This window comes from Pongo pygmaeus, chromosome 13 (assembly GCF_028885625.2).
Source record: "Pongo pygmaeus isolate AG05252 chromosome 13, NHGRI_mPonPyg2-v2.0_pri, whole genome shotgun sequence".
NCBI classification, from domain to species: Eukaryota; Metazoa; Chordata; class Mammalia; order Primates; family Hominidae; genus Pongo; species Pongo pygmaeus.
Window position 1 is genome coordinate 88,242,587 of NC_072386.2, and position 27,742 is coordinate 88,270,328.

The 27,742-nt window shown below is 42.2% G+C and overlaps 1 protein-coding gene across 5 annotated transcripts; it reads right to left on the reverse strand.

The window, feature by feature from the left end:
• Nucleotides 1-4,941: 4,941 nt before the first annotated feature.
• On the reverse strand, nt 4,942-27,396 carry TRMO (tRNA methyltransferase O). 5 transcript variants are annotated; one of them, XM_054502897.2, is made up of 6 exons: nt 27,028-27,168; nt 20,884-21,058; nt 18,121-18,278; nt 14,689-15,345; nt 10,436-10,546; nt 9,682-9,728 (listed from the first exon to the last, which is right to left on the reverse strand). In XM_054502897.2, exons 1-5 carry the CDS (start codon nt 27,101-27,103, stop codon nt 10,464-10,466), a joined length of 1,149 nt encoding a protein of 382 aa, XP_054358872.1. In that variant the 5' UTR covers nt 27,104-27,168; the 3' UTR covers nt 9,682-9,728; nt 10,436-10,463. The 5 variants fall into 5 exon arrangements, with proteins under 5 accessions (XP_054358876.1, XP_054358873.1, XP_054358870.1 ...); XM_054502901.1 differs by lacking the exons at nt 9,682-9,728; nt 10,436-10,546 and adding an exon at nt 4,942-5,523; XM_054502898.2 differs by lacking the exon at nt 10,436-10,546 and having other exon boundaries at nt 9,225-9,728; nt 14,905-15,345; nt 27,028-27,395.
• Between the last annotated feature and the right edge of the window lie 346 nt (nt 27,397-27,742).

Genomic DNA, 27,742 nt, shown 5'->3' on the forward strand with positions numbered 1-27,742 from the left:
TGCAGCCCATTTTTGACCAAAACATTGTTATATGGTACATGACTGCATTATGCTGTGAGATGCTGGATCCTATTAAAGTCCTCTGGGGAACACTGATTTTTTTTTAACCTAACAATTCTTTCCAGTTAGGTTTAGACCACAAATTATGACTCACCTTCTCTGGACAGAGGTTCCAAAGTCAGTTCAGTTTTCAAAGCCATCCTCTGTCTCAGCCTCTCATTTAACATCACTTGCTTTCCCTTGGCCCATTAGTTTTAAGCATTAATTATTTATGTCATCCTACTATATTTTTGAAGGCATTTTCATATGTGACCTTGTATCTTGGCAAAGATCAGATATTAGGCAAAGAACTAAGAAACACAAATCTCCAGCTCCAGTATGATGAGGAGGTCCCTGCCTTGAGGTCCTTGAGTGCCCTGGATAACCTGCCTATCCCCCTCTTGGACTCAGACCCTGCCTTGGTTCTGTCAGTTCTCTCGTATCTCAATTCCTCCCCTAATCCCAGCAGAGCCTAAACTCCCAAATCTGTTGACAACCCTACTGCACCCCCAGCACAGGCTCTGCTCCATCACCTGCCAACATCCCAGCCTGGCCTTTCTCCTAGGTCTGCCCACCTCTGCATCAGTACAGCCACCTTACCCAGAGGGACACAGCCAATCTTGGACTCCAAGCCTCTCCTTTACTGTTGACTCAAGTGACTGAGCTCAGACTTCCCATTCTGACAGCGGCAAGGTCCAGTGGTAGGAAGAGCAATTCCTACCACTCATAGCCTAGCTCACTACATGCAAGTAGACAGTGAACCAGTGGGTGGAGCTGATGAGTGAGTGGATCTGCAGGCAGAGGCTCCAGATTGGATGAACCACACAGTTTTGGCAGGCATTGGGTCAAGGAGCTCTCTGGTGGCTCAGCCCTGCCAGCAACATCATCCACATGGGCGTCTGTCTTCTGCCTGGAGGCACAGCGCCTTATCCATAAACCTGTCTCTGGAAGAACAGAAAACGTCAGTGCACCCTCAGGGACAAAGCTGCCCAGGCTTAGCCAGTTTGCCTGTTCCAAATTGGCTCAGCCCCACAGCCAATGTATGACCTGGGTGGTTTTTGGTATTGTGATCCATATGTTATGCTCTAGGAAAAAGTAAAAATGCCTCTAACCATATTTACTAAATGGAACAGAGAGAGGATATATAGTTATCTATTTAAATATATATGTCTTTCTTATTTATTTATTTATTTATTGAGATGGGAGTCTTGCTCTGTCGCCCAGGCTGGAGTGCAGTGTGCGATCTCGGCTCACTGCAAACTCCGCTTCCCAGGTTCAAGCAATTCTCCTGCCTCAGCAACCCGAGTAGCTGGGATTATAGGCGTGTGCCACCATGCCTGGCTATTTTTTGTATTTTTAGTAGAGATAGGGTTTCACCATGTTGGCTGGGCTGGTCTCAAACTCCTGATCTCAAGTGATCCACCTGCCTCAGCCTCCCAAAGTGCTGGGATTACAGGTGTGAGCCACTGTGCCCGGCCTAACTTATGTATTAAGATGCACTAACATATCCAATCCATTCCAGTTTGAGTTCTAGACATTTTACTTTCCTCATGTTCCACATATAAAAATAATGCATGCTTGTGATTAGACAGAAAATTCATAAGGTACTGAAGACAATAAAGCAAAAAGTCCCCTTCTGAAGTGAGTCCCCAGAGAACCCGCCCCAAGGTAACCATTGTTAGCATATTTTTGTTTATGCTTCTAGAAATTTTCCACAGATGTGCAAACATGGGTTGTATAACCTCCTCATTTTACATATATGAATGGGATATTATAATACATACTTGCCATTTATATCCTATTCATACATTTTCTCACATGGCTACATAAATAAATCCTTTAAAAATAAAAACAGTCTCTGACTTAGAAGCATGTGATATCCCAAAAATGTAACCTTTCTGTATGTAATAACCTTTCTGGAACTCAATATAACCTTTCTGTAAATAACCTTTCTGGAACTCAAAACGAGTTTCAGAGAAATAATGTTCTAAATCAAGGAGTGGGATCAGGGGTTTTTCTGTAAAGGGCCAGACTGTGAGTATGTTCAGCTTTACCCACAAATCTCTGTCATGTCTTCTCCGGGTTTTTTGTTTTGTTTTGTTTTGTTTACAATCCTTCAAAAATGTAAAGACCAATCTTAGATCTCAGGTAGTGTCAAAACAGGCTGTGGGCCAGATTTGGCCTTTGGACTATCATTTGCTGACCCCTCTTCTAAATGGTGGTTAGGCCCACAGCTTAGCTCCCAGAAGCACAATTAATCCATAATATTACTGAGATACCAAATAAGATAATATATTTTAAATTGCATTGTAAAGTCTATGCTAATATGAAGAATTATGTAGTTTTCTAGTGTTTAGCACGTGGATAACTTTTTAAAACAAAAGTTAACATGGAATTTAAAAATGATTTTTGTATCTTGAATTGGATGAACAGATATATTAGCGAAGAATCTCAGAATTTTCAAGCTATCTACGAGGCAGAAGATAACATTGTATTACCTCTAATCCTACTTAAAAAAAATTTTTTTTAGATGTGGGGTCTTGCTCTGTTGCCCAGACTGGAGGACAGTGGCATGATCATAGCTCTGAACTCCCTGCAGCCTTGAACTCCTGGGCTCAAGCAATCCTTCTGCCTCAGCCTCCTGAGTAACTGGGACTATATGCACACACCAGCAGGCTTGGCTTTCTACCCTTTTTGTCAACACAACATAAACACACATTAATACAAATGTGATTCTTGTGGTATAAGTTCATATGCCAAGTGCCCCCCTCCACTGAAAAACAAAGAGTATATCACTGAGTTTTTGCACTGCGGGCATTGAAAAGGCTCTTCCTCCATTTGCTGTTCACAGCCACGTGCACTGGCCTAAACCTTGAACCTTCTGTGAATTGCATCTGCTGGAACCTACAAAGGCAGAGAAGGGGCAGAAAGGATAAGAATAGGGTAAATGCTGGAGAGTCATTTTATGACTTACCTAGATCAGGAAACTAAATTTTTTGTTTTTGTCTGAGATAGGGTCTTTGTCGCCCAGGCTGAAGTGCTGTGCCATGATCTCGGCTCAGCGTAGCCTTGACTTCCTGGGCTCAGGTGATCCTCCTACCTCAGCCCCCCACCCCCCTGAGTAGCTGGGACCACAGGCATGAGCCACCACACCCCGTTTTTTAATTTTGTGTTTATATATATATACATTTGTATATATACTTGTATACCAAAAAAAATTTTTTTTTTAGATACAGGCTTTTGATATGTTACCCAGACTGCTCCCAAACTCCTGGCCTCAAAACGATGTGCCACCATCAGCAGCCCAAAGTGCTAGGATTACAAGCATGAGCTGCCGTGCCCCACCAGGAAACTTATTTTTTACAACATAAACATCCCTATTATATATTTAATTGAGCTTTAAAACTTATGACTTGCCCCTTCTCCATCATGGAGGTAGGGCTTACTTTAATAACCTCACACCATGATTATAATTTTATTTTCATATATATATATATATATATATATATATATTTTTTTTTTTTTTTTTTTTTTTTTTTTTTTGAGATGGAGTCTCGCTCTGTCAGCCAGGATGGAGTGCAGTGGCGCGATCTTGGCTCACTGCAAGCTCCACCTCCCAGGTTCACACCATTCTCCTGCCTCAGCCTCCCGAGTAGCTGGGACTACAGGCGCCTGCCACCACATCCAGCTAATTTTTTGTATTTTTAGTAGAGACGGGGTTTCACCATGTTAGCCAGGATGGTCTCGATCTCCTGACCTCGTGATCCGCCCGCCTCGGCCTCCCTAAGTGCTGGGATTACAGGCGTGAGCCACCGCACCCGGTCTATTTTCTTATAAATGAAATGCAGAGATTTTCCTGCAATACCAGGGCTAGGATTAGGAAAGAAAGTAGAAAAGAAAGGGTACTAAAAAAAAATCTGTGAGGAAGGGACTGAGCTGGTGACTGCCTGCCTGGGCAGTGAAGGTGGTTCATGGTACTGAACATGTGTAACCCCAGAAAAGAAACCCAGATGAGAGGGGGAAGATGTTTTGTGGGGTAACTGAACCCTTTAGGGAGGAGCACTTTGTGATACTTCCCTTAGCAAAACATCATATTGCTTGGTAAAAATAGTCATTTTAATTTTTATGTATGTATGTATGTATTTATTTATTTTGAGACAGAATCTGGCTCTGTCACCCAGGCTGAAGTGCAGTGGCACGATCTCAGCTCACTGCAACCTCCATCTCCCGAGCTCAAATGATCCTCCCACCTCAGCCTCTTGAGCCCAGCCTAAAAAAATATTTCTATAATTAAAAAGACAGGCTGGGCACAGTGGCTCACGCCTGTAATCCCAGCACTTTAGGAGGCCGAGGAAGGCAGACCACTTGAGGCCAGGAGTTCGGGACCGGCCTGGGCAACATGGCAAAACCCTGTCTCTACCAAAAATACAAAAACTACAAAAACTAGCTGGACATGGTGGTGTGTGCCCCACTACTCAAGAGGCTGAGGTGAAAAGATAGTTTGAGCCCGGGGGCAGAAGTTGTAGTGAGCTATGACTGAGCCACTGCACACCAGCCTGGGCAACAGAGAGAGACTCTGCCTCAAAAAAAAAGAAAGAAAGAAAAAATAATTAGCTGGGCATGGTGGCAAGCAGTTACTCAGGAGGCTGAGGCAGGAGGATCACTTGAGCCTGGGAGATCAAGGCTGCAGTGAGCCGTGATTGCACCACTACACACCAGCCTGGGCAATAGAGCAAGACTGCCTCAAAAAACAAAACAAAACAAAAACAGAAGCCATTCATACACTGAATTTTAGGGACCCCCTAGATCTCCCTGAAGTCCACTTATCTAGCCAGGTAAGCCAGAACAGAGTGGTAGAAGAAGGCTATCAATGAAGAGAAACACAATAAAAATATTACCTAGGTTTATAAGTCATTGAAGAGTTCAGAAGACACTTTCCCAAGCATTATCCTTGCAACAACTCTGTAAGGTCACAGAGCTGGAGGCAGGGTGCAGCGACTTGCCTGAGGTCACGAGCTAGCCCATGGCAGGGCAGAAAGTGCTTGAAGTTTCTGAGGCCAAGCCCAGCGCTCTTTGCATTTCCCATCTTGCTTCCCAGGAGGTTCCATGCAAATCCTGTGGGAATGGGCGTTTCTGCCCTTATTCCCCTGTGCATTCTTCATGAGTGGTTGGATTTCCATGGACTTCACTCTGCCGAAGAGTCCTGTGCTGAATCATATGGAACTGCTGACCTTCCAATAAACCAGCATGATTTGCTAAGGCGTAGAGCCAGGCTGAGAAGGAAGCAGACTCAGGCCAGACTGATGGGTTGGAATCCTAGCCGTGCAGCTGACCGGCTTGAGCACGTTACTTAACCTCCACCCAATGTACGAAAAGCGCATAGTCCAGTTCCAAGGACATGATAAAAATTCAGCAAGTGATGCAGGCTTTCATTTTTATTGAGTCTTCTCCTGCTTTCTCTGGGACCGTAGCATTTTAAAAACCCTACCAATAAGAGGTTGATTCACGTCAACTTCATTTTCTTCTCTCCAAGAAAAAAAGTCACAAACACAGAAACAAGGTCAATGCCTTGTCCGTGTGTGTTCATGGGCTTAATGAGTCACTGGTTGTGCACAGATCCACATGCTGGAATAATCAATCCCACCCCCGAAGCCAAGCTTACGATTTAAGAAAAAATTAATAAATGCCACTCATCTTTCTAATCTCTTCTCACGTGTGACTGACAAGCATCAGTCAGCATTACTTGTACAAGTTACTGTTCTTTAAAGCCGGGGCAGGTGAGCCAAACACCAAAATTACCTAAACAGCTTGAACTCCTGGCGTTTTCCTCCAAGCCAGTGAAGGGGGAATAAAATCTGCTATCAAGGGCTCCCCCTACAGGCACCAAAAAGCAAAGGCTAAAAATTAAGGTGGGTGCCATTTACGCCTAGTAGAGAACTGTTTCCTTTCTTCTTTTGAAAAAGTTTCTAAAGCAGTCCTGAAACCATAACTTTACTTGTGGACACAATCCCTTTTCCAAAACTCTGGCCAAAGAGTCTTAAAAATCTAAAGGACCAAGAATCAAGCAACCTCTTCCTCTTGATGTACTCACCTCCCACCCATAAAGGACCTCCCAAATGTGATTTTGATACAGATAGGACACAAAACGACCCTAGAGCTGTAACACTATTTTTGATAGTCATAATTATGGCACTTTTGAGTTTTCTTGTAGCTCATTTCCATCTCATTTTTAGGATTAGTGTATATTTGTGTGTGTGTACATGCATGTGTGTGCGTGCACGCACCAAAACAACTTCAATCCTGGACATAAAATCAATGACAGTTTTTAAACCACTTGATGGAAGGTTTGAGGGAACTTTTATCATTTATTTATTTTGTGCTACAAATCAGGTATATTTAATTCTCTGGGTTTGTGGAATGAGCTTGGATGGTTGCCTGCTCTCAAAGGCAAAAAAAAAAAAAAAAAAAAAAAAAAAAAGCTTGGACGGATAAATAAAAAGTTTCCAAGACATAAAGGAACAGACAGCTTGTTTCAAATTTGTGCTTCTATTTCTCTCTGAGGGATGGAAGTTCATCAACCAGAGAAGCACATTTCCTCACAAAGGACCCTTGAAGTTGTGCCCACAGAGACAAATGCTCATATGGAGACTCAAGAAGGACTGGGGTTCAGAAGAGGCTTGAGATTATGTTATGAGAAACAGCTGAAGAAAGCGGGGGTGCTCAGCCTAGGGAAGACCAAGGGGTGGTATGACAGGCTAACCTGGGAGGGCAACCAGCCTGTGTGGCCTCTCTAGTGGGCAGAGCTGTCAGAGGACAGAGTGGATCTCACATTCAGGAAGAATGTTTTAATAATGAGCACTGCCCATAAAGAATAAGCTTCACAGGTCAGGGGTGTATACCTCATCTCTGAGGGTGTTTAGGCAGGGCCTGGAAAGGCCAAATAGTGGGAACACTGAAGAGACTCAGGAACTGGCAGAAAACTGAGCCGGATTATATTTAACATCCTTTTTATTATTATTATTATTTTTTTTTTGAGACAGGGTCTCACTCTGTTGCCCAGGCTGGAGTGCAGTGGCACAATCTCAGCTCACTGCAACCTCTGCCTCCCAGGTTCAAGCAATTCTCCTGCCTTAGCCTCCCAAGTAGCTGGGATTACAGGCATGCGCCATTACCACCCAGCTAATTTTTGTATTTTAAGTAGAGGTAGGGTTTCACCATGTTGGCCAGGCTGATCACGAACTCCTGACCTCAAATGATCCACCTGCCTCGGCCTCCCAGAGTGATGGGATTACAGGCATGAGCCACTGTGCCCAGCCTAAAATCCTACTTAGCTCTAAAATCCTGAGACTGTATAATAAAACTCCAAACAACTTACTAGTCCTCTTGTTATAAGGCCGGTTGGTTACCATCCCCCAGAGTCATTGTTAACATATTAAACAAAACATTTTGTGCTTCAAGCCCTGATTAAGCTTCAAAATAACTTTTCAAAAGAAAAGACAACAAAATCAAACTAAAGTATAGGCTATACCAGTGTCAACTTCCTACTTTAACGTTTACCATAGTTATGTAAGATGGAACCACTGGAAGAAGTTAAATGAAAACCTGGGTGAAGGGTACATGGGACCTCTACTATTTCTGCAATTTCCTGTGAACCTCTGATTATTTCAAAATAAAAAGCTTTAAAAAATCAAATTAGCCCAGGCACAGTGGCTCATGCCTGTAATCCCAGCACTTTGGGGGGCTGAGGAGGGAGGGTTGCTTGGTGCCAGGAGTTCAAGACCAGCCTGGGCAATGAGGCAAGACCCCTGTCTCTACAAAAAATTTTAAAAATAGTGGGGCATGGTGGCATGAGCCTGTAGACCCAGCTACTCAGGAAGCTGAGGTGGGAGGATCCCTTGAGCCTGGGAGGTTAAGGCTGCAGTGAGCTATGATCAGGCTACTGCACTCCAGCCTGGGCAAAAGCATGAGACTCATCTCCAAAAAAAAAATCAAAAACCAAAAATCAAATTAAAGATACCTCCCCAAGAAGTTCTAAGTAACATCAAAGGCAATTACAAATCAGTTTGGTTTAGGAGTACAGTGTCATCAGCCACAAATGACTCTGCACAAGTATCCACAGGCAGTAGGGCTCATTTCAAAACTATTCAAGACTATCCCAATCAGCTCATTTCAACTAGCTATTAAGATTTACAATCATGATTAGGAAAGCATGTATCATGTTGACAGGTGTCTAATTTGGTTATGTTAATCATAAATCCTCAGTTATCTGGGATCACATCATTAAAATCACCTATATGCAATTTACAACTGCTTCCTATATGGTACTACAGAGAATCCACGTATAATTACTGTATTTCTAAAACTATAACACAATAATTTATTTATGTCTTACTTCTTCCATTAACCATGGCTTGCAACAAGAACTACATCTTGTCATTTTATCACCAAAACCTAACCCATAGGTTCTCAATAAATAGTTGCAGAGTGAGTATATTAAAAAACAGTAATTATAGGCCCCGCAAGGTGGCTCACACCTGTAATCCCAGCACTTTGGGAGGCCGAGGTGGGCGGATCACGAGGTCAGGAGTTCGAGACCAGCCTGACCAACATGGTCTCTACTAAAAATACAAAAATTAGCCAGGCGTGGTGGTGCACACCTGTAATCCCAGCTACTCAGGAGGCTGAGGCAGGAGAATTGCTTGAACCTGGGAGGCAGAGATTGCAGTGAGCCGAGATCACGCCACTGCACTCCAGCCTGGGCGAAAGAGCAAGTCTCCATCTCAAAACAAAGACAAAAACCAAAAAACAGTAATAATTTTCTTGAACTTCTGGGGGTGATTTCCTTTTCTGATACAAAGACATCCAAAGAAATCTCAGAGTCTCTATTTTAGAATCAGTATTAAATATATATACATATATATGTGTGTGTGACTATGTCACAAAGTCTCTGAAACAGAAGTTTAATCTCAAAAACTAACTCTACTTGTTTTTTATTTGTTAGTTTCCTAAGATATAGGTTTGATTTGTAATCAAATAGAAAGGTCAGGCTTTTCCAGACAGACAGGAAAACCAATATGAATTACTGAATAGATCCCTTCAACTAGAAAGTCTCTGCTGGAATGACCTTTGTCTAATTTTATCAAGTGCACCAAGAACAGCTTCTTTCAGAAATTATCGAGACAGCATCACCTTTTGATTCTTTAATATCGACAGATCAAAAAGCATTTGGTGATTTCTCTGTATTTTATATCTCTTTGTTAAGTTTATTAATGTACACATTTTTCAAATAAACATTTTGAACAGCCCAAATCAATCAAAGCCATGAGATCACAAAGTGTTGCTTCTCGACACAACATTAGCTTGTTCAGAAAATCCAAAAGCCACATCCAAAGATCAATGATGCTACCTTAAAGACATGAGGGAGGCTCCTTAAGACCCTAGAGACACCAAGGACCCCACAGCGCCAGTCATATAAACAGACTCAGAAGCCGGCTTGATCCTCAGCACCTCTGCAAAGCCATCACCAAACCAGCAAGTGACATGCGCTACGTCTACGGTAAAGTAAAAAAGGCGGTCCTGGCAAAGCTTCCGGCGGTACACAGACCGAGGATCCGCTGACAGCACAGCCTCAATGGCACGCTTTGCTTCCTCTGCTGACTGAAAATATTTAAATGATGGCTGACCAACATCTGCAATGAAAAAAACACAACTTAATGAGCAGTATCATGCAGGTTGAATTTAATTACAACAAACTTCAATATGGAATTTGGTTGGTTCCTTAAAGATCACTTCACATGGACAGGGTTTGGAAAACTATTTGATCGTTATGGAGACTGTCACCTTCAAGAGGTGTTTATTGTCATGAGGTTTAACTTGTATACCCCCAAATTTTTGTTTTACTGGACAGAAAAATCAGGGTAGTACTTTTCCTTAGTCTCCTAAGACAGGTAAGCTTTCGTTTTCTGTCAGCCAAAATGTCAGTTTTCTGACATCAAAAATGTCACTTTTCTATACTCAATATAGACTTTAATTCCTTATCATTTTCTTCTCAAAACAGAGAAAAGGAAATGCATGACAGTCCCAGCATCCTCAGAAAGCCACAAGAAAGAGAACTAAACCCACACACACCCAGAACACTAGCTACAGGCAAAAGAGGCTGCACCAGAAAGCTGGTATCACAGCCCCAGAGTTACCAGTAACGTCCCTTTGCTCTGGGACTCTCTCACATCTGTGTCCCTAAGAAACAGCAAAACTTCCCATGTTTGTAGGATTTTTAATGTATTTTATTTTTTAATACAATATGTATAAAACATAAATTTAGAAAGTAACTGTGACCTAGTTTTTCATAACTACAACATCACATACACCCAAATGCCCCTTCCAGGAAGGTACAGACCTTAAAAACACTGTCCCTGCTCAAAATATCATCTGTGGTGGCAGTGGATCTTTATCCCTCTTGGAGTGGATTTGATTTCTACAAGCAGCCAAAAATCACTGTGGGCCATATCTAACAAGCAGGTTGGGTAAATAAAACCATGAATTACAATTTTTAGTCAAAAATCAATTATATGGGCTGGGCACAGTGGCTCACACCTGTAATCCCAGCACTTTGGGAGGCCAAGGCAGGAGGATCACAAGGTCAGAAATTCGAGACCAGCCTGACCGACATGGTGAAACCCCATCTCTACTAAAAATACAAAAAAAAAAAAAAATTAGCCGAGTATGGTGGCGCACACCTGTAATCCCAGCTACTCAGGAGGCAGGAGGATCACCTGAACCCAGGAGGTGGAGGTTGCAGTGAGCCAAGATTGCACCACTGCACTCCAGCCTGGGTGACAGAAAGAGACTGTATCTCAAAAAAAAAAAAAAAAAATCAATTATATGGCAATAAGGTTCCTTTACTGCATGGCTCAAAGAAAATAGCTCTGAAGGCCACTCAAAAATGAGGAGAGCTCATCACACTCCCCTGTGACAGCACTTCTGGGAGAGGCTCCAGGCCTCTGCTTGGCCGTTCATCTGGCATGGGTGCCTTCCCCCAATTCCCTGCCTACTTATCCTGCCAGGCTCAGCTTAAGCACCGTTTCCTCCCACACTCCCTCCCAGACACAAGTCAGGATTCTCCTCTCAGAGTGCCCATAGCACTCTGCCCAGACCTTTACTCCAGCACCAAACTTCCTCCCATTTCAACACCTTTAACCTCTTCTAGACTCAGAACTTCCTGAAGTCACTTATTTCTGCAACAGCTCTGAATTTTGCTGTTTGCTATCAATCAGTTCCTGTTTTGTAGTTACACCGCGTAATTTCTCATTTTAATCATTTTTTTAATCAGTAAGGCATATTTCAAACATCTGACACATACTGCACTGCAGTTTAAAAAACAAAACTTTCCAGGCCGGGTGTGGTGGCTCACGCCTGTAATCCCAGCTACTCAGGAGGTTGAGGCAGGAGAAGTGCTTGAACCCAGGAAGCGGCGGTTGCGGTGAGCCGAGATCGCGTCACTACACTCCAGCCCGGGTGACTAAGCGAGACTCCATCTCAAAAAAAAAAAAGAAAAAGAAAAAAGAAAAGAAAAACAAAACTTTCCATAGTAGGTTGCATTCGACAATAACCACAGGACAAGTGGTAAGCAAAAACATAAAGTGTCTAGAAGGCAGGACTGTTTTGTTCCACCATAAAATCCTTTTACAACTGACCAGCCTCCTCCCATCAACTGTATACAGTGATGTAATGATTTCTATCAACAAAACTTTTAAAAATGAAGAGATCAATTTTAAAATCAAAAGCTTTAAAAGTAAAGCCTTAGGAGCTAACGAGAAGCATAACCCTCAAGTGGCATCACTACTCATGACCACGAGACTGCCACGTCCAGAAGTACAGGGGGTGCCCTGCATATGGCACTTGGCTGAGGTTGGCATGTTGGGGCTAAAACCAGTTCCTGGGCCCCGGCAGGTGGCTACCTCCACCCAGAGGAAGGGGTGGCTTTTCCTTTGCAAAAGGCAACAGTGTGGGCTGATTGTGGCTCTGACAGGAAGAAATGGGGAAATCTCAGAGTCAGTTGGCATGTGTCTCCAGTCCCAACTTTTAGACTTCTTTTTCCCATCAGAAGAACCTCCTTAAGGTTGGATTATCAAAGCCAAATACCCTCCTAGCCTCTTCATTCTCTCCCTGCTAGTAAAGCAGGAGAAAATCTAGTATCTTTGGCTGTGTAAGCCTTTATTTTCTGGATATAGAATGAAAGTCTTCATTGTCTCAATAAGGAACCCCAGCTTGCCTTTGCATGTCACTGAGGTGTGACATCCCAGAAATCACACAGGTAGTGATCTGACCCCAGAGATGGTCCCCTGCTCCCCGGGGGTACGGACATCAAGTTCCTCTGCCTTTTACTTCTCCCAAGATCAAAACTCAAGTCCTTACAATGGCCTATAAAACCCTTAGGTGACCTCGTCCCTTTTCTAGTGCCTCTTTGACCTTATATCCTTCCACTCAGCCCTCCTCAGTCCACTCTGGCCACGTGACCTCAAACGTGCCATGTACCCTCCACCTTGCAGCTGTGTACTGGCTATACCTCAGGCCAGCATGTCCTTTCTCTAGACAGGCTGGCTCATGTCTTCACCTCTTTGACCTTTGCTCATATGTGTCTTTCTCAGTGAGGCCCACTGGGGCCACCTATTTAAAATTGCAACAGGCTAGGTGCAGTGGCTCACACCTGTAATCCCTGCACTTTGGGAGGCTGAGACAGAGGATCCCCTGAGCCCAAGAGTTCAAGACAAGTCTGGGCAACAAAATGAGACCCCGTCTCTTTAAAAATTCAAAATAGGTTGGGCACGGTGGCTCACACCTGTAATCTGGGCACTTTGGGAGACCAAGGCGGGCAGATCACAAGGTCAGGAGATCGAGACCATCCTGCCTAACACGGTGAAACCCTGTCTCTACTAAAAATACAAAAAATTAGCTGGGTATGGTGGCTGGCGCCTGTAGTCCCAGCTACTTGGGAGGCTGAGGCAGGAGAATGGTGTGAACCCGGGAGGCGGAGCTTGCAGTGAGCCGAGATCCGAGCCACTGCACTCCAGCCTGGGCGACAGAGTGAGACTCCGTCTCAAAAAAAAAAAATCAAAATATTAGCCAGGTGTTGTGGTGCACACCTGTAGTCCCAGCTACACAGAAGGCTGAAGTGGGAGGACTGCTTGAGCCCAGAAGGTTGAGGCTGCAGTGAGCCATGTTCTTGCCACTGCACTCCAGCCTGGGTGACAGAGTGAGACCCTGTCTCAAAAATAAAATAAAATAGTAACAACACCCCAAGCCTGCTGTATTCTCTCTTAAATTTTTCAGTAACTCTTATCACCTTCTAATATTATATAATGTTGAATATGTTTGGTCTAATAACTTGATTGCTTATTATACTTTTAGTTTGTCTCTCTCCTCCCCATTAGAATGCACGCTCCATGAAAGCAGGGGTTTTTTACATCTGTTTTGTTCACTGATGTATTCCAAGAACCTAGACCAATGTCTGGTACCTAGCAGAAGCTCAGTAAACAACTGTAGAATGAATAAATGAACTTCCCTCTTTATATGGCTATGCTGGCTCCTTACTGAGTTGTAACACAAAGAACAGCTTTTTGCAATCTGACATCTCCTTGGCAACCAGCTTCTTTTTGATGGAGTCTTACTCTGTCACCCAGGCTGGAGTACAGTGGCACCATCTCGGCTCACTGTAACCTCTGCCTCCTAGGTTCAAGCAATTCTCCTGCCTCAGCCTCCCGAGTAGCTGAAATTACAGGCGCCTGCCACCACAACTGGCTTTTTGTATTTTTAATAGAGATGGGGTTTCATCATGTTGGCCAGGCTGGTCTTGAACTCCTGACCTCAAGTAATCCACCCACCTTGGCCTCCCAAAGTGCTGGGATTACAGGAGTGAGCCACCGTGCCCAGCCTGAAACTAGTTACTTCTTACTGGTATCGCTGTATCCACATCTTAACAGCCCCTTCCTTCATCCTAGGCTACTGCATAGGATCTTCTGTGGGCTGGGGAAACCAGATAACATTTGTTAAGAACTATGTGTTAAAGTAAGCAGGCTCCACATAACAGCCCTGTGGCCTCTCTTCTGCAGCAAAGTGTATGCCTCTAGCAGTGGGACTTTGTTGGGGCAAGTTCTGTGCTAAGAGACTCTTCCCCTCTGACTCTGGGCTCCTAGAGTCCTCTGTGCCAGAGGCTGAGCTATCGGCTACCTGACAGTCAGAATACAATGCAACATTTCTCAAGTCAGACAGTAAAACAAATAAGAAAACTTTATGTATGTAAGTATAGAACAAGCACAATTTAGCTTCTGAATGATGTTTGAAGAGTCTAAGAACTACTGTAGCAAGTAGACAAGGGGCTGTAAGTCATAGACCACCTCGTGAGGCAGCAGCCACTCTCTGCCAATGCTTTACTGATAGCCTGGAACTAACTGTGCTGACCACACAGTTGTCCAACAAAAGTCATCACATGATGGTGCTGCAAAAATATTATTTTATACCTGTTTCCTAAAAACCAATCATACTGACAAACACTCCACATAACTGCCCTCACAAATACCAAACTTGGCTAAATCTCAAAAGTAAAAGTTCATCTCTCATTCGGAACGAAGAAACTGAAGACACCTGGTTCACCTTGTGAACTGAGCTGCCCAAGGTCCATCTCGGCATGAGGAGTAAACCGCACTTTTAAAGTGGCCACAGGAGCCTCTGTCACCCAGGCAGGAACCACGCTGCGGGGAGCTCCATCAGCCCTTCCAGCAGGGCAGTGAGGGGCCATGGGCTGTGTCTCTGCCCTGCTTCCTTGCAAGACTGCTGCTCCTTCCACTCTCCCTAGCTTCTTGTCTGTACCTTTCTCTGAAAAGCTCTTCTCCGGGCAATATGGGACAATTTGTTCTTCTGCCACACTGGAACTCTGATCACGTCTTGATTCCAAACCAAAATCCGCTGCTATCTCCCTGTGCATAGGAAATGCTTGCTGAATTTTGGCTGTGTCACTGTGTGTCAGGTAGTTTTCTTCTGAAGTTCTGTCTTCAGGACATTTAGGTTTCTTCTTAGTGCTATGGTGGGGTTGTGGCTCATCACACCCTGAGAGCTGCTGCTGGTCACAGCTGTCAGTCTTGCTGTCAGACTGGGACACAATATTTGGTGTATGTTGGTTATTCTGTAAATTAAAGTCTGCTAAAGGCTCCATCACATTTTGCGGTGAGTCATACTCAGCTATGTAGGGCTTGATGTCTAGTACGGGTGTGCCATGTATCATGTCAATTCCAGAAAGGTATATAGCTCCACCTATGACATAAAAACATGAAAAATGAAGAACAATGCAAACACTTGGAGAATACAATCACACCCCAGAATCCTCTAACACTGTCTGCTTATGCCTCACTGCACTTACTCATAATTCTCTCACATAGATCTGGTACCAACACACACCCTTCTTGCTACCTGGTAGCCCATCCTCTTCTCTACCTATCAAACTCCTACTTGCTCTTTGAGGCCCTCAAAAGCACACCTTTTACAAAGCCTTTCTGGCTCCTCCAGACAAAAGCATTCTTTCCTACAGTCCCCATAGAGAAGCCCGTGCACAAACCTCTGCTAGAGCCCTTTCCCCACGGCAGGGTAGTGACCTGCTTAGAGTCTTCATCCCTAGATGCAGGCAGGCCCCTTAACACAGGCTGGGGCCAACTCATCTTTGTATCACTGGTGCTTCTGTTCCAGGGATATAGTAGTCCTCAGTATATCTCTGTGGGACCAATGAAGGTTCTTACTGTGGCAAACAGATCCAAAAGTGGCCCTGTGACCCGCACCTCCTGAAGTTCATGCCCTTATATAATCCTTCCCCTTGAGTGTGACTGGCTTTTAACCAACAGAATATGGCAAAAGAGGTATGATGTCCCTCCAGTGACTATGCTTTTCGTTAGCACTGCTGCTGGCTGGAAGACTCACTCGAGAGACTCTCCTTGAAGGCTTGCTGAAGTAGGCAGGCATGCTAGGAAGCCCACATAGCAAGGAATTGCAAACAGCCTTTAGACACTGAGGGCAGCCTCCAGCCAACAACCAGCAAGAATCTGGGGCCCCCAGTCCTACTACAATGGCAAGGAAATCAATGTGGCCAACAGTCTGAGTGAGCTTGAAGCAGATTCTTCCGTAGTCAAGCCTCCACATAAGAACTCATCTCAGCTGACAACTTAATTGCAGTCTAGTGAGACCTAAGCAGATGACCTAGTTAAGCTGTGCCCATCCTTCCGACCCACAGATACATAATAATGTTTCAAACACATAATAAATGTGTGTTGTTTAAACTGATGATTCTGTGGTAATTTGTTACACAACAATAGAAATCTAATACATCCATCAAGACTCAAAAGATTAAGCAGCACATAAGTCAGCATTACCAAATACTAAAGACAAGTCTCCAGCTGTCCCACTGGACAGATGCTGTCCAGTTACTGCTACAAATAGTCATCTACTAACCTTACTCTTGGAAAATAGGCCAAATGAGAACAGAAAAACTGCATGCAGTCACATTTGATTTCGTCTCCATTTAAGAAAAATGTAACTAATACAGGACCCTGATTTCTGAAATATGCTTATTATGAATGAGCTGGAACTCTGGAAAGATGATTCTGGACTTGCTAGATGATGAATTATGCCTAACAATATCTGTAGGAAAAAGAAAGGCACTGTAGCATAAGTAAGACTTCAAAGGATTTAGAGTCAGATGACCACCTGGCTGGATGCTATGAGACAGATTATCTAATCTTAAAGAGCCCTAGTTTCCTCACCTATGAGATGAGGATTGCTACTTTGTCAAACCCACAAAGCCACTGTGAGATAAGGTACGTTAACACTGTTAACTAACTGTAAAGCACTGCACAAACACTAGTTGCCATAAAGCTTATACAGTAATGTCTACAGTGCTACTGTGTTTGCCTTTTAACCTTCCTGACTTGACCTCCCCAATTGAAACATTAAGTTCTTTAGGGCATGGATTTCTATTTTCATCTGATTTGTTTATCACTATAGCTCTAGCACCTAGGACAATGTCTGGCACATATTTAGTGCTAGAAAATATGTCCCTGAATAATCATAAAATCTTCTAGTACTTGCTATCCAAGTTTGTTAGCCATTACAAATTGATAAAATCCAAGGTGGATCAGCTACTGAATTTTTCTGGGAAAACTATCTAAGGCCCAGTTGAGTACAATCCAGTGGGAGAGTTCAAGTGCTGGGAAAGAACAAGCAAAATAACTGCTCTCATCTATTTAGTGTCCAATAGCCTGAAAAAGTAGTTTTAGAACTTTTCTCTTACAAGATTCTCAAAATATTCTGTGGAATCACAGAGGAAGCAGGTCCTTCTCCTTTGCCCACTTCACAACCAGCAGGCTGAAGCCTGGAATGGTCTCTTGACTCCTAGTTTACCTGCCATTTCATCTGCTGCCTCTATAACAAATGCATCTGTTAGGTCAGAATGGAATGCTTTCCATAAATGCGTAACTAGGTTATATATGAACACACAGTTAAAACTAGTTAGTTTAAAACTTCTACAATCTGACCAATGTTTGTCCTTGTAGTGTGATTCATCCCAGACTCCTGCCACATAGCACAGTTGACATCAGCACTGCAGCCATGATGTCTGTCCATTTCCCCAAGACTGCAAGGAAGGAATGATATACCACCAGTCTATGTGTTTTCCATATGTGCATGTACAATGAGTTATTGTGTGTTAAATTGGAAAGTGTCCATTTATTTTTAATCATTTTGTATTTACTGCATTCCAAGTCAGAGAAACTTTGGTTACTAATTTAATGATTATGAAATTTGTGTTATTTCTAAATAATTTAATAGTTTTGGATATATGCAATAATATAAACAAACTCTGAGCATCCTATGAGAGTTTATTTCAACATTTTTCAATGCTAACATTCTTTTAATCATTGTATTTTCTTCAATGTCTGGTGGTTCTCAGGAGTTAACATCATTGGTACTCATGGTGAATGCTGTTTATTTTATAAGGCTTTTTTGGGTAAGGAAAAAGGTAAAAGTAGAAATGAAATGGGTTACCTTCTACCTTTTCCAGCTTGGCCAGGGTCAGTCCTATTGCATTGGGACGATGAGGGCTCCTTGTGGAAAAAACTCCCGTCTTTGCACCGTTCAGCCTAGGAGGCTGCACTTTTGCCTTACAGCTCAAATGACCATTTTTGTGAAAAACAAACAAAATCCTATAGAAAACAAAACAAAACAAACCACGGAATAAGAAAAGAGCACAAGTTATTTTACCACAATGATCTGATGGGGAAAAAAATGCTATCTCCCACAAATTAACAGAAATCATGTTTTAAATAGTATTAACTTGTAATCTGGTAGGAAGAAAATAACACCATCCCCTTTCCTTAAAGGAAGAGACAGAATCTCATCTCCACATCCTTTGCAGCTAACACAACAACTGGCACACAGTAGGAACTTAAGAGACGTTTATCAAGTGCCCAATAAACAATATTTATTAAGTATCTGCTGTTTGCCAGGTAGTACGGTAAAACATTTTTACACTCATTTCATACAATCTTCTTAACTATCTTAAGTAATATAATTTATCCCCCATTTTTGGGATGAGGAAATTGAAGTTCAGAAATGTTAAATACCTTTACCAGACCTTCCTTTTTTTTTTTCATTTGGCATGACTAGACCTTCCTAAAAGAGATACAAAACCAAGAAGCCAAGAAGAAAAACTAACAGATTTGAACTCATGAAATCATTACATTTACGTACTATAAAATGTCAGCCTAAGAGAAAACGTTTGCTACATACATAATAGACCATAGGTTAATACCTGTGGCACACAAATTGTTCCTACAAATTACTAAGGACAACCCAATATAGGACACTATGCAAAGAACATGAATAAGCAATTCACAAAAAAATGGCAAGTAGCTAAGAACCATATGAAAAGATGTTAAGCCTCACTAATAATTAGAAATTTCTAAATTTAGAAATTAAACTAAAAATCCAAAACACTCTTTTTCCCCATCAGGCAAAAATGTAAAAAACTGATAACATGTTGTGTTGGGAAGGGTGTAAGAAAAAGGTAATTTGCATATATTATTGAAGTATACATTGGTTAATTTTAGAGGATAATTTGGAAGTAGTTCCCCAAAATTCTAAATATGCTTACCTTCTAACCCAATATATCCACTTCTGATATCCTGTTCATAAAAATACATAAGTGGCCAAGAATGTGTCTAAGAGGGTTTGTCACAGTTATTATAATAACAACATAGCCCTCCATTAACAAGTGTGTATATTACAAAATATACATCTATATTTCGTAATAATAGACAGCTATTAAAGCAAAAAAAAAGGTAAATCTACTGTCATGAAAGTTCTCCGTGGTATATACTGTTATGTGAAGAAAACATACTTCTTTTAAAAAAGCAAATACCCACTCTGTATGTATATATTTGTTTCTATGTGTATTTGAAAAAGAAAAAATTAAAAGGTCTGGCAGGATCTACACCATGCTGTTAACAGTAATAATCTCTGATGAGTGGTTGGGGTTGGGGAGAGAGGGGAGGAAAATAGGAGGGATAAGGAAAAATCTCTATATTCTTCTGAACCCATTTTTTCCATCATCAATGTTTTTAACTTAAATAATTCAATCAGGATCATAATACAAACTAGGTCAGAACATACATTTTCTTTCTAATCTACTCTTGTCCCCAAATTAACAAGAAAAATAAACTATTTCAGAATATACACTTAATTTTTAGGTCTCTACCAATAAAAATAGACCGATTCAGACTGCTGATGTTGGGGTGAGGAAGAATGAACACAGACAGAATTTGAAATGACAACAAACAATGCTATTCTAACACAGGCCCTAATACAGGTAACACTTAAAGTATCCAGATTTCTACAGTGTCTTGTCTTTTAGGAGTATACTTAATTCTACATGAGTCTAGAGCAGGATCTGCAAACTTTCTCTGTAAAAGGTCAGAGAGTAATATTTCAGGACATGCAGGCCAACCAGTCACTATAGAGACTATTCAACTCTGCTGCTATAGCACAAAAGCAGCCACAAACAATACTTAAACAAATGGACATGACTTTGTTCCCATAAAAATAATTTACAAAAATGGGCCATAGTTTACTGACCCCTGGTCTAGAGGGTAGAATAATGACCCAGGGGCAGAGTCAAGGAGGTCTATAATTTCCACTCAACAGAAGGCATTCATCACCATTAGAACCAACTGCAAATGGAACATGCCACCTCAGTGGATCCCAAGCTTCCCTGAGGATCTCTAAATGACACAGATAATCATATGCACAAATACAGTACAAAATTCCATACAACAGGCTGGTTCAAAGGTAGTGAGTTATCTCAATTGACTGTTCACAGTCAGTTACAGATTGAACTTTTTGTTCTACTTTTCCCCTCTTCTCACTACTGCACTTGTCTTAAAAAATAAAAAAATTTAAAAATCCATGCAAAAGATGAGAGTTCCAGCCTGGGTAACATGGTGAAACCCCGTCTCTACCAAAAATACAAAAAAGAATTAGCCAGGCATGGTGGCATACACCTGCGGTCCCAGCTACTCAGGAGGCTGAGGTGGGAGGATACCTTGAGCTCGGGAGGCAGAGGTTACAGCGCGCTGCTATTGCACCACTGTACTCCAACCTGGGTGACAGAGACCCCGACTCAAAAACAAAACAAAACAGAAAGATGAGGGTGGTCTGGATGGCAGACTCCAAGGTTGCCTTCAACTAGAGTACTTTATTCGGGGGCAAATTCTGGCCCAAAATCCTACATCTAACTAAAAAACAACTTACCAAACATGAGAAAACTGTTCTAGGCCCATCAGGGAATGTTCAGGATTATTAAAGATCCTCTTTCTAATCCTCAAACAGGCTCGAGAATAGCTACAAATGGATGGCTGTCTTGGAGTACCATTCTTGGCCGAGAAACAAGATTCCAAGTAGCCGACTGGCTCAGTTAAAAGATTCCCTACAGGAGAAAATTAGGTAAAAAATTATTAGTCAAAAGGTCAAACCAAGTTGTAAACATGTTTTCTCTAATGCATTGGTTTCATAGTTTTAAAATCTTAGTGTCATGCAACTATAAAAATGATTTTTATAGTATTCATGAATACATGTAAGTATTCTCATCATTACGTACACACACATACACATACATCATTACATACATAGTAATATCCCTTTAGATATACTAGAAAGAATAATGGTCCAAGAAACAAAGAATGAAAGGAAGGGGGCATTTTCAGAATACCTACTATGACCATAATTAAAATTCTATGCTACCAATACTAAGTCATGTGACTCTGGCCAGGGCTATGAGTGTATTTCTTTTTTTTTTTTTGCGATGGAGTCTCGCTCTGTCGCCCAGGCTGGAGTGCAGTCGCCCGATCTCGGCTCACTGTAACTTCTGCTTCCCGGGTTCAAGCATTTCTCCTGCCTCAGCCTCCCCAGTAGCTGGGATTACAGGTGCCCGCCACCACGCTCAGCTTTTTTTTTTTTTTTTTTTTTTTTTGTATTTTTAGTAGAGATGGGGTTTCACCATATCGGTCAGGCTGGTCTTGAACTCCTGACCTCGTAATCCGCCCACCTCGACCTCCCATAGTGCTGGGATTATAGGCGTGAGCCATAGTGCTTGGCCTATGAGGGTATATCTAATAGAGGAGAGAGTGTACACAAAAGTAAATGAGAAATGTCACAGCATATGCAGGGAACAAGCTATTTTGATTGGCTGGAGTATGAAATAAGAGGCAGAGAATAATGAAAGATGAGGAAACACTGGGTATACATAAGTAAGGATATCTTCAATTGAAAGCAACAGAACATATGAAATATACTAATTTAAGCAATAAAGAGAGCTTATAAGCTCATAGTGCTAAAATAGCTAGAGGCAAGGTAAATTTCAAGTTAGGCTTGGTCCAGTAGCCTGCTGCCCCTCTAGAATGTAAGCTCCATGTGGGCAGTTTTTCTGTCTTGTTTATTGCTGCATTCTCATTGTCTAGTACATTGCCTGCAACGGAGTAGGTACTCAAAAAAATTCATGTTGCATGGAAATAAAAAAGATTATATATGTCTAAACTGATTAATGTGGCAATTGAAAAAGTAAAAGAATAATATGTATAATATAATCCCACTTATGGAAATTTGTTATATATTTACCTACTTAAACACATACAGGTATGTTTGGAAAGCTATCTGGAAGGATATGCACCAAATGCTGTGTTTTTGTTTTTTTTTGTTTGTTTTTTTTTTTTTGAGACAGAGTCTTGCTCTGTTGCCCAGACTGGAGTGCAGTGGCATGATCTCGGCTCACTGCAATCTCCACCTCCCAGGCTCAAGCGACTCTTGTGCCTCAGTCTCCCAAGTAGCTGGGATTATAGGCACGTGCCACCATGCCCATCTAATTTTTTTTTTTTTTTTTTTTGTAGAGAAGGGGCTTTACCATGTTGGCCAGGCTGGTCTTAAACTCCTGACCTCCAGCAATCTGCCCATCTCGGCCTCAAAGTGCTGGTATTACAGGTCTAAGCCACCACACCCGGTCAATATTCACCAATTTTTTTAACAGTGGTTAATCTGGGTGGTGAGATTTTTTTAATTACCTTTAAATTTAACTTTGTAATTTCTATAATATTTGAAATTTTTTCAATAATCACAAATTAGGCCAGGCGCGGTGGCTCACGCCTGTAATCCCAACACTTTGGGAGGCTGAGGCGGGCAGATCACCTGAGGTCAGGAGTTCGAGACCAGCCTGGCCAACATGGTGAAACCCCATCTCTAGTAAAAGTACAAAAAAAATTAATAATTAGCCAGGCATGGTGGTGCATGCCTGGAGTCCCAGCTACTCAGGAAACTGAGTCAGGAGAAGCACTTGACCCTGGGAGGCGGAGGTTGCAGTGAGCCAAGATCACGCCACTGCACTCCAACCTAGGTGAGCAAGACTCCATCTCAAAAAAAAAAAAAAAACACGATTTAAGTAATAACATATTTCAAAAGAAAAAAAATGGCCAGACACTATCAATATAAATTTAAAGTCCAAGGTTTCCATGGCTACCACTTTGAATTTATTGATAACTTTTTTATTTTCACATTTCATGACAGCGTTATCAATTTCTGAGAGACGATATAAAGACACTTCAGACTTTCATTTTATTTCCTGCTTCCTGAAATCTACCCTACCAGCATAAGCAGTAAGACTATAGGTCTGGGGCTGTCACTCACAGTATCTTTCATTACTCTTCACTTCTAGAAGCTACATTATTTGATACATATAAATATTATATGCAACATACATGTAAGTTATATGGCATAATATGATGAAACCCCGTGTATACACCACCCATCCCAAAAACTAGAGCGTTACTAACGACTTGTTCTTTTTAGGTTGTTTTTCTCTTATCTCACACCCTTCTTTTCCCTCTGAGATAAACAGAAGCCTGAATTTGGTCTTTATCATTCACTTCCTTTTAGAGTATGATTTTGTTACATGTACATGCATACCTAAACAGTATTTCATTGATTTTTGTCTTTAAGATCTATAAAAACTGGCACCAAACTGTAAGTTGTCTTCTCAGACTTGCTTTTTCTCTCTCAATATTATGAGGCCAAGATCCATCCATACTCTGTATGTTTTTGTCAACTTTAATTTTTGTCCAATTATGTTTACAGGCATTGTTTTTAGTTTTTTGTTTTTTCTTTTTGATCCTCATCCATGCTTCTATGGAACAGATATAGTAGACATCTTAAAAATGAAGAAACTGAGGCCAAACGACCTGGTATATCTTCTTTATGTCTGGAAGATAAATGGCCAAAAAAGACTCCTAACCCAGCCACAAAACCCCTGTGTCTTGTTTTCATTTGTTCAAGAAACATTTTCTGGCTGATACTCTGGGCACACTGCCCATCAGTTAGCTCTGCTCCACAAAGAGAAGAAAAAAAAAAGAAAGAAAAGAAAAGAAAAGAGAAAGGAAAGAAAAGAAAGGAAAGGGAAAAAAAGGAAAGAAAAGAAAGAGAGAAACACTATTTTCCAAGTGTCTACAATTGCCAGACATCGTGTTAAGTCTGGAGAAAAGATACAAACCAAGAACTCTTACTATAGTGGAATTTAATGGTTAAGGAGACTATCACACCATGCTTCAATATCATGGGAAATGTCCTCTCAGCAGTAAAGTAATCAAAGACTTCCATTCTTGACTCTTTGATTTGGGGCCTAGGAATTTATATTATAGCTGATTTATCACTTCACTGAATCAGTCTATGCCTGTTTTTCACAGATTACACATATGATATGATAAATATAAGTGGCTGCCAATTAGATTTGCTTCTATCCTCTTTGTGCATCTCCTTAAGAACATAAGCAAGACAACACTGGATTAGCAATGAACTGAAAGTATACTCAAGAACTACTTTCTAAGAGTTCTTCTAACTTTGCTACTCTAAAATGTTTGGGACCACTCTCAAAATACCAAATATCCATATCCTAGTACGTCTGAACTCTTCTGGGACATATTTATACATTCTCTGTGCCCTCCTGGGGATAATGCTATGAAATATAAATGCTATTTGAAGCAGAGACCTGACACTGTTTGCCAAGCGGAATTCTGGTCTTCTTCTTCTTGCCTATCTCAAAACGACAACAAAAACCCAAAAGAACAGTAAACACCTACCATTTTGGTAAGCACTGTGCTAAGGACTTGGGGTACAAATATGAACCAGTTCTCGTCCTCAAGGGTTTCCAGTACATTGACAGAGAAAGACAAGTAAATCAATAATTCTAGCTAGGTGCCTTTGCAGGGATAGAGATAAATAAGCATAGGTATGCCAAAAACCAGCACAAGAACCTCATGGAAATGGGGAGAAGTGGTTCCTCAAAGGAGCATGAGAGAATTAGGACTGGTTTCAGAATGGAGAAAGGATAAAAACAACACAGGGCCACTACACTAGCTGTGTGACCATGGGAAAAACTAGCTTCTCTCTCTGAATCCGTTTTCTCATCTATAAAACAAGGATACTGCCTACTTTGGAAAGCTGTAAGAGTACTAATAAAATAGGAAAGCATCCAGTAAAATAGAAGGTGCCCAGCAAGGAGTGCTTTTTAAAGTCCCTGCTCAGGCGTTTTCCTCATTTAAACATTACAACTGTATTAACTGCGTAGTAAGTAAAAAGCCAGCAAGCAATCAATGTGGGGTTTTTTGTGTACAGGATTGTCTACACGTCTTGCTCTGAAAATAAGTTCAGGTCCTTTTCATTTCTGCCTGGACTATTAAATTACCCTTCTTAGGCTTTCAGTCCCCACTGCAAGTTCTTCCCCTTCTCAAAATACTCTAGACGAATCCTCAACACTCCTAGAGTTTCTTGTATTATGCTAACTCTTTAACTTTAAACTTTTCATATTCTCCACTGTTAACAGACTTTGTATTTCTTAGCCTGGTACTCAAGGTTCTTCACAATCAGAATCCAAAGGTTCCCACCTCCTTGTTCCATCCAACACTTTAGACTTCTAGCTCCCCAAACCTATACTGTGTAGACTTCTGAGCCCTGGATTCTGCATTTTCCTTCCTGTCAAAATGTTAGACCTGTAATCGGCAGTGTGCAACAATTTTTTTTTAAATAAGCACATTTGGCCAGGTAATAGCACTTCCAAGAAATTTAACAAAGTTCAAACTTTAGAATGTACACAAACATTTCAGCTTCAAGAGCTTTCTTTTAGAACAATGAAAATTGGCAATAACTTAAACGCTCAGTAACAGGAAGCTGGTTACATAAATTAGAGTACATCTCTAAAACAAAGCGTTACGCTGGTTGCAGTGGCTCATGCCTGTAATCCCAAAACTTTGGGAGGCTAAGGCAGGTGGATTGCTTAAGCCCAGGAGCTCGAGACCAGCCTGGGCAACATGGTGAGAGCTTGCCTCTACAAAAATTAATAATAACAAAATAAAGTGTTAAATTTTTTTTTTTTTTTTTTTTGAGACGGAGTCTCGTTCTGTCGCCCAGGCTGGAGTGCAGTGGCGCGATCTCGGCTCACTGCAGGGTCCACCTCCCGGATTCATGCCATTCTCCTGCCTCAGCCTCCCGAGTAGCTGGGACTACAGGCGCCCGCCACCACGCCCGGCTAATTTTTTTGTATTTTTTAGTAGAGACGGGGTTTCACCGTGTTAGCCAGGATGGTCTCGATCTCCTGATCTCGTGATCCGCCCGCCTCGGCCTCCCAAAGTGCTGGGATTACAGGCGTGAGCCACTGCGCCCGGCCCAAAGTGTTAAAATTAACATTAATTGCCCTGTTAAGATTTTTTAAAATTTATTTTAACGTTACTAAACAATAAGGTCGTATAGTACCTCACTTTCCAAGTGTGTATGCAAAAAAACAGGTATGGAAGGTAGACACCAAGATATTGACAATGGCTTTCTCTGGCAGGTTATTTTAATTTTCTTCCATTTGCTTTCTAGTTTCTAAAGCTAATATATTCCTCTATGAAGACGTGTGAGTAAAGAGAAACAAATTCATGCCTGTCTTTCTAGGCCCAATTTAAAACTATTTTCTCCCCCCGAAACTTTCCCCCTTCTCTCTCCTCATTCCTACAGCGCAGGATGCCTCTCTACGGCATTTATTAATTCCTAACCCACCTACCACCACCTCCCATAAGCTGTGGCAAGGAAACCCCTATGACAAAGGCCACTACACTGCACGTAGCTGCTCCAGCTACTGAGCCAAGACTACGCAGACAGTAAAGTCTTATAACAAAGCGGAACAAGCCAGATGACGTCATCCCGCCCGCCAAAGCACATCACGTGGTCGCCGCAGCACGTGACCCGTGCCTTCCCCGTAGGTAGGAGAATGACACACGTCAGTTCCAAACCGTGCGTTTCACACCCCTCTCGGCAACGAAGTCCGCTGCCTGGGCCTAAACCTCTCCAGAGTGTGGCACCGCCAGTCTTGGAAGTTACCTGTCTCCAGAGCCGGCTTCACGCAGCCGCATGGGGTCGCTGTAGGCCGAGGCCCCGGCTCCTCCAAGCCGCGCATGGCTACTGGTTGCTGAGGTGCCCACCCGACGCATCCCACTTTCCGCTTCCGCTCTCCATGCCTGACGCATGCGCAGTGGCCTCGCCGGCGGGGTCCCGCGAACTCAGGAGAGTGCGCGTGCGCAGTGTGGCGTTGAGGGACGCTTTGAGGTCTCCATGGGGTGTCGAATCTGTATCCTGGGCGTGTGCCCCTCCGGGACCCCAATCTCGTTTATCTTACACAGAGCTGCTACAGTTGCCCGCCCTCCTAGGGTAGGCTGCGGCTCCGGGTTCCCGCGCTTTCTGAGGGGGAACACACCTCCATGAAGAACTCGTAACTATGTCTCTCTCGAAACATTATTAAGTAACCTATACGTCCAGTATGACCCTAATTTTTAAAGGATGTGTATATGTAATTAACACAGAGCGGAAGGACTGGACGTTAAGAAGTGTTAAGAATTCTCCTCTGGCACCTGTGGTCTCAGCTACCCAGGAGATCGAGGCGGGAGGATCGCTTGAGCCCAGGATTTTGAGGCTGCAGTGAACCGTGATCGCGCCACTGCACTCCAGCCTGGGTGACAGAGCGAGACCCCGTACCAAAAAAAAAAAAAAAAAATTAACCCTGGGTGGTGGGAAAACAGATGTGATTATCCTTTTTATG